General features: G+C 35.5%; 1 protein-coding gene across 1 annotated transcript in view; it reads right to left on the bottom strand.

Moving 5' to 3' along the window:
• Positions 1-4,619: 4,619 nt before the first annotated feature.
• LOC145625227 (F-box/LRR-repeat protein At4g14103-like) overlaps positions 4,620-13,009 on the bottom strand; it is a 179,754-nt gene continuing 171,364 nt past the window's right edge. The window contains exon 5 of the mRNA XM_081678298.1: positions 4,620-4,653. Within this exon, the coding sequence (XP_081534424.1) occupies positions 4,620-4,653 (34 nt within the window). The remainder of the gene's footprint in view (positions 4,654-13,009) is intronic.

Below are 13,009 nucleotides of genomic sequence, written 5' to 3'. Positions count from 1 at the left end.
ATTGTTTGTTTGGTCGACGGAAAATAAATCACTCATCAAATCTCAACGAAGAGTGATAAGGACGAATTGGAAGCGAATTGATCGAAAAAGACGTCGACGATTGATGGTGAAGATCGAAATTGAGGACGAGGAAGGTGTTTGGTTGATTGATGTTGTTGCATAGTAGCAAATTTGGCTGTTGTCGATTTATGGCCGGGATGGGAGGCTGGCACGGAGAGAGGGGTCGGCGCCGGTGTGGATGGGGGCGAAGAGTGGTGGCGGATTAGTTGGGGAAGGGGTGACTTTTTTTTATAAAAAAACAATTTTTTTTTTAAGTAAATAATAATAACAAATTAAATAAATAAATAAACTAACTATAGTTAAATATTTAATTATAGTTTATCATTAATGTCATGGTTAGCTTAATATAAAATTTTAGGTTTATCAAAGATAATAAGAATTTTTGTAATTCACCACTGAGGAAAGTTAAAAGTATGGTGTTACCAAAGAGAATTTCCATAAAAATTTTAATTAGTTGATATAAATTATAGACTTCGAGTGAAAGAGAGGACGGGTAAAATCAGTGAAAGAGAGGGAAGGTAAAATATTATCAATTTCTTTGTAAATGGAAATTTATATAATGAAATGTAGTGAAACCCAAAAGATACATATGAAAATTGATATTTTAAAAGAATTGTAATCGTTTAGGATAAAGTTTTTTTTTTTTTTTTTTTTTTTAAAAAAAAAAAAATAAATAAATAAAAAAGAGAGAGAAGAGGACATGCATGTGTCCTTTAAACTTCTTATTTTAAAATAGAAGTATGGATAAATACTCCCTCCGTGTTTTAATAAGTGTTACACTTACCAAAACCGGCCGTGTTTTAATAAGTGTTACACTTTTTTTTTTTTTTTTTTTTTTTTTTTTTGATAAAAAGCTACATTAAAATATTTATCTATCTCCTCTCATGGTCCCCACCCAACTCACTACTACTTTTTTATTTTTTTTTATTTTTTATTACTTCCTCCGTTCTTTTAATATTTCATCACTTGCCTTTTACGAAAGTTTCACAAATATTGCACCATTTCCATTTTAAGACAAAAATTGTATCTGTTCACATTGCAAATATCCAACATACCCTTACTTTTTCACCCTTATTATTTAGTTTAAGTTTACATTACATGGACACTTTTGTATTTATACCTTTCTCTCTCTTCCTTTTCCAACTTGGGGTGTTCATAAATTGTTCCGGACCAAAATAATGGACCGAACCAGACCGAACTAATCGGTTTGATCTTCGGGTCTTGAAATTATTTTTTTCGGTCTTCGGACCGGTCCGATCCAAAACCCTATAAAAACCGGTCTATCCGGACCGATTTTTTTTTTCTTAAAAATATGCGTGAAACCTTAAATAATGGTGAAAATTATCATTAATAAGGTTAGAAAACTTTAATTTTATAAGTTTTTTGTACTAAACATACAAAAAAAAAACATAAAATGACATTAAAATATAGTTTTACCTTTACTTATTACGTGTATTCCATAACTTTATTAAAAACTAGATGAAGCCCGTGCGATGCACGGTTTGTTTAAAAATTTTTTAAAAAAATTTATAAATATATTTATGTGCTAATATTTCTTATATATTTAGATAAAATTTCTGATATCAAAAGATAATATTTTATATTTAATTAATTTAAACAGGAAAATCTCATTTGCCAATTTTGCTTACGCGTCATTTAAATTATTTAATTCTAAAAGAAATTAATAATCTCGTAATTAATTGGCTACCACTAAAATTGTTTATCTTACGTGGCGCCCTAAAAAAATTAAATCCTAAATGGCTCTCTAAAAACTCAGGAAAAAACTCTCCTTTATACATATACTTATATATATACTTATGAAGCTCGTGTGATGCACGGTTTGTTAGTATTTTTTTTTTTTAAAAAAAAACAAATATCATATTTATGTGATTAAAATTGTTATTATATTAGTTTTAAAATATTAGATAAAATTCCTAACCTCAAAAGATAATATTTTGTACATAATTAATTTAAACTTTAAAATCTCATTCGTCAATTTTGCTTACGTGGCATTTGAATTATTTAATTGTAAAAGAAATTAATAATCTCTTATTTAATTGGCTAGCACTTAAATTTATAATCCTACATGGCGCGCTAAGAAAATTAAATCCTACGTGGCTCTCTAAAAACTGGGGAAAAACTCTAGATAAAGCCCGTGTGATGCACGGTTTGTTTGAATTTTTAAAAATAATTTTTTTTATACATATATTTATGTGCTAAAATTTGTTATATATTTAGATAAAATTCCTAATATAAAAAGATAATATTTTATATTTAATTAATTTAAATTGGAAAATCTCATTCGCCAATTTTGCTTACATGACATTTGAATTATTTAATTATAAAATATTTTAATAATCTCCTATTTAATTGGTTACTACTAAAATTTATAATCCTACATGGCACACTATGAAAATTAAATCCCTCGGGAAAAAACTCCCTTATATATATATATATATATATATATATATATATATATATATATATATATATATATATATATATATATATATATATATATATATATATATATATATATATATTAGATTTAGTATTTTTATAAAAAAAATTCTTAAAGCGCCTTCTGATATTTTAATCCTCCATTGAAGCAACTTTTGAGGTAAGTTTTTATTCCTTTTTGTGTAATCATCGTATCAATTTCACAATCTAGGGTTTAATCTACTATCAATTTCGTAATCTAGGGTTCGAACTTTTGAACTATTGGTTTTAATTACTGACGAGATACTTAAATTATTGATAATTGAATCAAATATGCCTTTTCTCCCTATAAAATTATGTGATTTTTCGAGCCTAAATTAAATTTCGTACTGTGATTTCCTAAATTTGAACTTTGAAACTTTGAACCAGGTTGTTTCGTCCCCAGTTGCTCTTTCAAGTTATCGCTTTCATATTATAATCCACTTTTTGTTTGATTTTGATTTTTTTTTAAGCCGTTTTGCATGATTCATCCTATTTTGTTTTTATCGCTTTCATATTATAATCCGCTTTTTATTGATTGTTAAATTTCTTACAAGCTCTGGATATTTGTTTTCTAAGCGGTTTTGCATGATTCATCCTATTTGATCAGGGTTTTAATAGTATCGTCTATTTATCTATCATGGGTGCAGGTGTATGGTCAGTATGGATAGGAGCTTGAAACCATGTACCAGTAATTATGCTACTGTATGTGATGTTCAAAATCACAACTTTACTCAAATGTTGGTAGATAGGCTCTCCAGTTTGCCTGATGAATTATTAATTCGGATCCTCTCTTTGCTTCCTACCAAGGATGCTGCTGCTACTTGTGCCTTGTCTACGAAATTGAGGCGTGTTTTCCCTTTAATTACAAGTCTTGATTTTGATGGTTCACCTATCTGTCTTTGTTTGAAACATCCCTATGCAATTGAGTGTTTCCCCACTTTTGTGAGCTTTGTTGATACCGTACTCCAAACACACCAATCACAGCATCTTACCAGATTTAAGCTTAAACTTACCAGCAAGGACTTTGGTAAAGTGTACTTTTTTGGTTGCGATAGTTGTTATGGGTGTAGTCAAGGTTGCCTCCCTGACTTGAAATCCCCGCGATTGAATGTGTGGATCTCTTATCCATTGTCTTTTTGTGGCCTTAGGGAACTTGACCTCTCTATACTGGTGGGGGAGTTAGGTAATTTTCAGCTGCCCCCAGCTATTTTCACCTGTGAAACGTTGGAGGTGTTGAAACTTGAGGTCAACATTGGTTTTGATCAAATTTACGCCATGCCCTCTTATCGTCTTCCAAAATTGAAACAACTCGTCTTGTTTGCATCTCTCATTTCTGAGGATGACTTTTTGCCAAGGCTAGTATCAAGTTGCCCTCTACTTGAAGATCTTACATTCCAACCCTTTACAAGGCATGTGAACATCACGGCTATCACGTCGACTTCCCTTCGAAGATTGACTTTAAGGATGCCTTAATGTCCTGATTTTTTCCGAGATAACAGCGACTGTGTGCTGATCAATACTCCCAATCTGGAGTACATCGAATACTCTGATAATTTAGCAAGTTGTTACTCAATCCCTGTAATGCATGTTCTTGTTAAAGCATCTCTGACAATATGTATGGCCTTAAAATTTGGAAGATCATTTCAGCAAATAATTAACCTCATTAGACCCTTTTCTTATTCTCAACACTTATCATTGTTTGGCATTTTTATGTGGGTAATGTCTCAATCTCTAATTTCTCTCTTTTAAGCTGAATAATCCTTTTTCTCCTTTCATAGTTGATTTTGAAATTTACCAATTGTAATAATTGTTTAACTTGTGGTTGTAGGAGTTTGACTTCATCGATGAGGAAGTCTTAAAGGATAAACTCCCCGTGTTTCCTAATCTGAAACATCTAGAGTTGGGTGGTGCTACTGAAGATAGCTGCTGGGATAATCTGTTGTTGCCTTTTCTCAACTGTTCACCTGTCTTAGAAACACTTGAATTTGCACAGGTTGGTGTGGTTTTAGTAATCATATGAGCAATGTTGTTCAACTTCTGAGAGTTTTCTTAATTTTAATTTCATTGATTATTGATGTTTATTTCTTAGGGACTCGCTGGATATCATGGCGGCTTTTTGTGTGAGTATAGGAAAAAGGCGCTGGAGCAGGAACAAGAATTTTTTACCCGTACAGATCATGAAACTCCCGTATGTTGCAGGAATCGTCTCAAAAGAATAGTGATAAGGGAATACCATGGATTTGTTCAGGAGATATTAATAACCCAGTTTCTCCTTAGACATGCGTTAGTTTTGGAGGAACTGGTCATATGCTTAGCCCGAACTCCGAATTTTAATCCATGTCAGATGTTAATAGAGATTACATTGAAGAATTTACCAAAAGCCTCAGTCACCTGTTCGATTCAAGTGTTATGATCAGCATGGTCCATGTTAACTCCTATTCATTCTTACCTACAAGTTATCTTAGTTTGGGTGTATTTTTATTTAATTACAAGTTATCTTAGTTTGTTGTATTTTTATTTAATAACTATTGTTAAATGCTTTACTTATGTGAAGGCGGGGTAATTCTTACCCTTGAACTGTGCTAGGATTGAGCCTAACATATATTGTCTATGTTTGATAAATTATAGTCTTTGTTAAAAATTATAGTTTATGATTGGCTTTTAGTAATCATTCGTATTCAAAGTCCTGAAGGAGTAATTTGCAAATGAAAGCAATTATTTAAAAGAATTTGTTGGAAGTGTCTCTTTTGATGTTGAAATACGAAATTTCTTACTCTTTTTACCTGCTACGGAGTAGCTAGCAAGCTCAACAATGGAAATTGTGCATTATATATGTTAATATGTATGTAAATATGGAATAAACAAGGCAACAACTTGGAGGATAACACCATTTATGTAATGATTAGAAGAAAATGATAAGGTTAGGTTACAATATGAGGCATAATGGTGCTTAAACCAACCTTTTACTCTTTTCTCATCTTTAAACTCTTTTCACCCACTTTTGGTTTTGGCATACATTCATGAATTTTGCCAAATTGTTTCTCTTCTAATTTTTTTGCATTAGTACCCTCCGTTGTGAGAGGACTTCTTAATGTTCTTTTTACCTTGAATTTTTTTTTTTTTTTTTTTTTTTTTTTTTTTTTTTTTGGTATGGGCGACAGTTTAACATTAAAATACGTAGTAATTTTTTTTCTTCATGTTCAAAAATAATTATTTTATAGAGCTTTCAAATTGCTCAAGGGTGGGGATTATTTTAGTGAAGAAAAAACCTCCATGTTATGCCTATTCAAACCTGTATCCCGTGTGTGAGGGTCTAATTCAGAGATTTGGCTTCAGTAGAGTTTGCTCTTAACATCACAAATTCACAATTGTCATTTATATTCACCTTCCCTGGGTTCATGGCAAGCCACCTGTTTGGAGTAGCCAAGCTACCATCACAGATGTTAGAGTAGCCTCCCTCCGCAAAAATAATGCCGAGTGGGATATTGATGCCTGCAAACTTTGTTTTTATGAGAAGACGAAAGTCGAGAATGGAACATAAGGCGGGTTCTTGTATCATGGCTGCTAAAGATGATGAACTTGCAGCTGATTCCGAGTCAGAACAAAGCTGCCCCCCAGGCTTTAGATCAAGGCAGGTCAGCAGGGAAGCACACCAACAGAGTAAGTGTTACATTTTAACTACAGGAAGTGGTGTTTGCAGGCTAACTATTCTGGAGATCAGGCAAGTAAGAAGCAAAAACAAAAATCAAAGATGGTGGTGGATACTTAGAACAATGCAGATGCTGTTGGAAATAGGTAATGCAAACGGATGCTCGTGCCCGATCGGGCGCCTGACCGGGCGGTGTTCGCCCGATCGGGCGGAGGTGGCCAAGGAAAATAGGAGAACTCTCGCGCCCGATCGGGCGGCCCTCGCCCGGCCGGGCGGCGGACTCGAGTTTTTGACGAGCCCAATCTGGCGGGTTCGCCCGATGGCTCGCCCGGGATGGGGTTTTTAGATCGCCCGACCGGGCGGTGTTCTCCCGATCGGGCGCGACACCAGGTCTGGAGAAACTTAATCTCGCGCCCGATCGGGCTCGCCTTTTTTCCTAGGTCGGTTTGCTTTGCGTGTTTCCCTTTTCTGGGACTCATATAAATACGAGTCTTGCCTTTTCATGTGAAAATTCACTTTCTAGCCGAAAACACAAACCTACCTTTTGAGATCTGAACAGTTCTTGAGCAATTCCACTCTTCGAGTTCGGGTGCACGGATTACGGAGAGAGTTGCGTTAAACTTGGGGGGCGTGCGTCACTAAGAAACTTGTACCGGTGGTGGCGTATTTTGCTTCTAAGGCAGTGGATTTTGTTCCACGGCGCGACTGTGAGTTTGAGATTTTCAATCAAGTATTTTCCCTTTCATCTTCTCTATTTTGTTATTGGAATCAACATGTATTTTACCAACAATTTAGAAGCAAAATAGTATTAATTTATTATACTGTTGATTCCTGGATTATTCAATTATAACTAGTATGATCGGGATGAGGATTACGATTCGGATGATCAATATATTTTTCGAAATTGATTTGGGATCGTTAAGTCAACGTCCATTATTATTCAATGTTCAAGAAACCTAATTTTTGGGGAAATTTATTTTATCCGTCAGTGTGCAATATCTGTGTACATTGTTGTAAGGATGAACTCGAATTTAGAGAAAAGAAAATCCTGAAATTTTTCCATTGAAGTATGTTGGTGGAAGCAGTGCAATTGAGAAGTCTTTAATTTGGAAGACTAATTAAAGTGGTAGATTATCAAAAGGTTGCTCCTTCTCTAACGAGGACTCCAACAGGATTTGCAAGTAATGCAATCGGTTGTGGAGTGCGAGGATCGATGGGCAGCAATGGTGTCGACTGTCGAGCGAATGAGCCGAGATATGCAACAATAGTTGGTCAGACCATTGCTCGTAATCAGATAAGTTATCCTTCTCAATTTATTTAAGTAATTTCTAACTCTACATAATATTTGTGTCCATTATTATGTGCCCCTGTTATATATGCATAATTTAATTATTATGAGCTATTGTTTAACAATGTGGGGGTGTTTTGAGTTAGATTTTTGTGACTAACTAGTAAGTTAGTTTGTACTCTATTTGATGAGTGGTATTGAGGAGGAAGGTCTCCGAAAGTGACGTTTATCTATAGCTTTTGACTTGTTGTTTGCAAGTAATTTATTTCTGCTAATGCATGTTTCGTCCAATGGTAATTTATTTATGTTCATGGACTTTAATGTGATTTGTCCTAGCAGATTAGGGATGGTATATAAATATGTTCTATCTTACGATAGCGTTTTTGTTGTTATTTCTCCTAATCATGGATAATGTTTTATTTAGCACGGAGTATGTGATAAGCTTGTAAGTGTCCCTTTTTTTTATTAAAAAAAAGGGATTTAGAATTAATGGCTCTTTTAATTCTTGTGATCTTAATTAGCTTTGTTCACGAACTTGAAATGTATTTATTTTGCTAGAGGTTTAGCAATTATTTTTCTTGTTGATGGTCTAGATGAGACCGGGTTGATTTCCGTGCCTATTAGCAGAATAAAAAGGCTTGACTTAACTAAGCTAGGATGGTCGTGCAAGTGTTAAGTGTAAGTGCCCTACATGAGGTAAGGATGAGAATTAACATTCTATGTGTCTTTAAACACTATTAATATTCTGCGAATATTAGTATTGTCGGGGTTGCAGATATGTATCAGTTGTTTATTTGTTTAGTAAGTATTTCACCCAAGAATTTGGTTTATACTCCCTAATTTGTTACCTGATTCATGATTATTTTCATGTGGTATCTGTGATGTGGGGGTTTCCAATAATAAAGAATTGACTTCTAGATAAGTTTCATATAAAGCATGAGGGCTTGTGGGAATGTGGGTGATATGTATGCTGAATATCTGCTATGTTTATCATGTACGAGCTTGATATGTTAAATCCTTGAATTGTCTCAAGTATATGCTTTCCTATGACATGACATGTTAGTTTTGCTCATTCATAGGATTTGTTCTTGCTTCCTAAGCTTTATCCTACCAGTAAAGTTGATGAGTTCATCATCTAAGATGTATTGGATTAAAGCTTAAACTAGTTGCGTATCATCTTGGTTTTACTTTCTTGATCGAAAGTTGTATGTGGATGTTTGTTGTGTGGTATATATTTATATAGTGGTTAATGGAAAAATCCTGAACCATATGGATAAACCTGATTGACTAGTTGTGGAAAGAAGCATGTTAACGCAAGTTGTGCACTCTCTTTGAGTCTGATATGTTTGAGAATAGTATATCTTTCCTTGCTATTATAAATCCATCAGTTGTAAGTATCTTTCAAGGTGAGTTGAAAGGTGGTTGATTGGAAATGGGCCAAAGGTAAGATACTATGTTGTTAGGATTTATTCTGTAAGTTTGGTGCTGACCAACTCTTATGACTCACCTGGTTTGTTCTAAGCTTGTCTGGTTTGCAGTAAGGTTGCTTAAGCTTCCTAGCATAATTGATTGTAAATCAAGGGTGTGTATTTTTAAAACGCATGCACAGGTGACAACTTAGAAGATGAGGTATTTTTGCTCATGATGTTATACCCTTTGTGATATGTATGGTGAGTGGGGGTTAGATTTGAGTACTCTAAATTGTTATGTTAAGTTTTTCTTAGCATGTGAGTTGAACTTCTTGATGCATGTGTGATGTTACTATGGTTCGCATTGATAGAGTTCATTTGCTAGAATGATCATAAGTTGTTAACTTCACATGCATGTTGTTAATTGAGATAAAGATGTATATGTGTCTCTAAGCCAAGAGACAAGTACAAGATAATGTGATAAGTAGAATGGTTCTAGGCAGTATGCCGATGAACTAATAAAGGCACACATCAATCTCATTATTGTGATGTAGAGAAAGTGGTTTGGTAAATTATATTTATCATGTCTAAGCCAGAGTTATTTTCATGATTTGGCCTTGATGTTTGATTCAAATGTGCTAATGTTTTGCAATCTAAATGATGAACAAACTATTCTTGACGTGTAGTGTTTTTGTTGTAAACTATATTGTTCATTCTGTTTGTCAAGAGAGAATTACTCAATTATTGTTTGAGTTTCAGTTAGTACAGGGATGAAGGTTAAAGTGAGAAAGTTTCTCAAGTACCTATCCAGTAAATTATAAGAGACAATGATGAATGAACAACGATGATTAGTTGAACCTCTTCAGTGTATGATTTGTACATGATGAAGGGTGGTGCTCTGTTTCGAGTGAGCTACAAAACAAACTGTTGTACACTATCCATTATGAAGCAAAGGTTCATTAGATTGGATGGCGTGGTCAAGAAGATGATTGTTGCAAAAATTAATCTCTGGAAGTTTGTCCATTGTGGGGGTAAGTTGATCCTCATGTTCTCTACATTATTTTTCACAAGTGTTTATGTATGTTGTCATGAACTACAGATGTAGTGACAAAGTTAGACAGATCTTGTGGAGATGATACTCATGTTAGAGTACGTGAAAGCAAAGAAGAATCAAGCAGGTCCTTATACAGGGATGAAGCATAGGTAAGTGCTTGATTGTCTAAGAGAATATATTTAAGATCCTGTGGGGTATTTTTAATTATTCTAGTGACGAAATTTAAAAGTTGAGTCTACATCCTGAAGTGATCTGGCGTAATGACCCTCTAATTTATATGGTTATGAGTTGCTTTGGTAGACTTGTTGCTTCATGCTTGCAGGTTGAGCTTTAAGTGCTCTTAATATGTCCATAACCCAGATTGGGTGGTCAATTGTGACAGCTTACATGGACACACCGAAATGTTTAAATTTGTTGAACTTTTGTTCTAAATGGGTCTGGAGCCTTGTTTTGGTTGACTCATTGTTGGATTTACACCATTTATGTTTATTGAATCTATAACCTTTTTCAGTGGTTTGTTGATCATGTGGATTCAGTAAGGTTGAGCGTGTCTATTAATGTCATTTGTCCAGTTATTCTTTGAGCAGGGATTGATAATGGTTCTTAAGTGGATTTAAGACCGTTAGCCTAGTGGCTCTTAGATTAGGATTGATAATGACACCGAAAGTGGAAGGTTGAGCATTGCTTGCTCTTAATACTACTAGCCCAGTTGCTTGAGAGGTGGGAACGATAGTGATTCTTAAATAAATTAGAATCACTAGCCCTGATACTTCTCGAGTAGGGAACGATAGTGGTACCGAATGACTGAGGTTGGGAGTATCCCTTAATGCATCTAGCCTAAGAGCTTATTGAGTAGTGAATTGATAGATGCACCGTCGAGTTGATAGGGTTGAACTTTTCGTTCTTAATGTTCTTATTCCACTGTACAGAAAAATCTTGGGTTTGCAAGGTGCTTGAATGTGTTTTAAGCCTGCAAGGAAAGACCCTAGATGTGCTAGGAATGTGTATTTTATACACAGACGGAACACCTACGTGAGTACGAGGGGTGGCCTCCTTCAAGGGAAAATTGTGGTGTAGTTTTCCTGAAGTACTCATGAGAGCCCAAGGTGTAGGCCAAGATTGGCGGAGTTGCTTAAGCCCTAAAGTCAAGGTATGTGCATTCAAGGTCCCATCCTCGCTCCTAGGAGTTCAAATCTTAGGATACTCACTAGGGAAGTGTTGAAAACCTTGTGTACTAATGTGTTAGTTCAAACCTTTGGATACTAGCATTTAAGTACTAAGACTTTGATTTACTGTTCAGATTTCATGTTGAAGATCCGCTCGCATTAGTGGGGGATTGTTGGAAATAGGTAATGCAAACGGATGCTCGCGCCCGATCGGGCAGTGTTCGTCCGACCGGGCGCCCGACCGGGCGGTGTTCGCCCGATCGAGCGGAGGTGGCCAAGGAAAATAGGAGAACTCTCGCGCCCGATCAGGCGGCCCTCGCCCGGCCGGGCGGCGAACTCGAGTTTTTGACGAGCCCGATCGGGCGGGTTCGCCCGATGGCTCGCCCGGGATGGGGTTTCTAGATCGCCCAACCGGGCGCACGACCGGGCGCCCGATCGGACGGTGTTCACCCGATCGGGCGCGACACCAGGTCTGAAGAAACTTAATCTCGCGCCCGATCGGGTGACTTCGCCCGATCGGGCCCGCCTTTTTTCCTAGGTCGGTTTGCTTTGCGTGTTTCCTTTTTCCGGGACTCATATAAATACGAGTCTTGCCTTTTCATGTGAAAATTCACTTTCTAGCCGAAAACACAAACCTACCTTTTGAGATCTGAACACTTCTTGAGCAATTCCACTCTTCGAGTTCGGGTGCACGGATTACGGAGAGAGTTGCGTTAAACTTGGGGGGCGTGCGTCACTAGGAAACTTGTACCGGTGGTGGCGTATTTCGCTTCTAAGGCAGTGGATTTTGTTCCACGGCGCGACTGTGAGTTTGAGATCTTCAATCAAGTATTTTCCCTTTCATCTTCTCTATTTTGTTATTGGAATCAACAGGTATTTTACCAACAGATGCCATTAAAGAAGGAGAGGGGTCCTTGCAACCAGCAGATAGTTTCATGCATGCTGGCAACGATCTTCAAGGGAGTCAAAGAAGCGGTGAAGCTGCATATGTGGCATTTACAAATTTTTATCCCTGACAGAAGACTTCTAAAATGGTTGCAGGGAGATTTTACAGGAGCTCAACATGCAAGAATGCATCTTTGAAACATTGCAGATTTACTGTTAAAACTTTCATTGTGTATTTGTATTGTTACGGGGGATTATCTCTCCTTTTTTCAGCTGTCAAAAATAAAAAAAATAAAAAAATTGTCATTTATACTACATTGGGATGCTTGTAAATTTAAAACACTAGAGTGTACCCGTGCACGGGATATATATTTTATAGAAAGATATTACAAAGATCTTATAACAAAAATATATTTTAAATACGTTAAGTTGTTTGTGATATAGTAACTTGCTCTTTTATGTGGCTGAATACACCGTGTAGCTAGCTATTATGGTTGTTTGTAATATAGTAACTTGCTCTTTTATGTGGCTGAATACACCGTGTAGCTAGCTATTATGGAAGTTATTTTGTCAATGTTATAGGGATTATTCAGTCAATATTTTAAGGGTTACTCGTTCTGCGTTATAGTTGTTATCCCGCCAGTGTTATAAGGGTTGTGCGTTTTGTGTTCTAGGGGGTTACTCTGTCTATATTATAATGGGTTATTCCTGTGCCACTGCTGGCTTGTCGAAAAAAGAAAAAGAAAAAAAAAACGTGTTGTCGCACAAAAAACCTTATGTATATATTTTTTTTTCCGATGATTATTGAATTAATAGTAAGGTAATTAGCTGATTTAAAATAATATAAATAAACAATTAGAAGAATTTTTAAAAAGGAAAATAGTGGAACTTATAGTGGCGATATTACTTAAAAAAAAAAGTGCAAGCAATTTTGGAAAAAAAAATGTGCAATTATTGTAATATTGGTGTTTCTATAAAAAAAATTGGACAATGTAGATAGTTTTTGGGGTATTGTGT

The sequence above is a fragment of the Chenopodium album genome, chromosome 3, assembly GCF_948465745.1.
Source record: "Chenopodium album chromosome 3, dcCheAlbu1.1, whole genome shotgun sequence".
NCBI lineage: Eukaryota > Viridiplantae > Streptophyta > Magnoliopsida > Caryophyllales > Amaranthaceae > Chenopodium > Chenopodium album.
The sequence above is the reverse complement of the archived record's forward strand: the minus strand, read 5'-3'. Positions and strand labels throughout refer to the sequence as shown.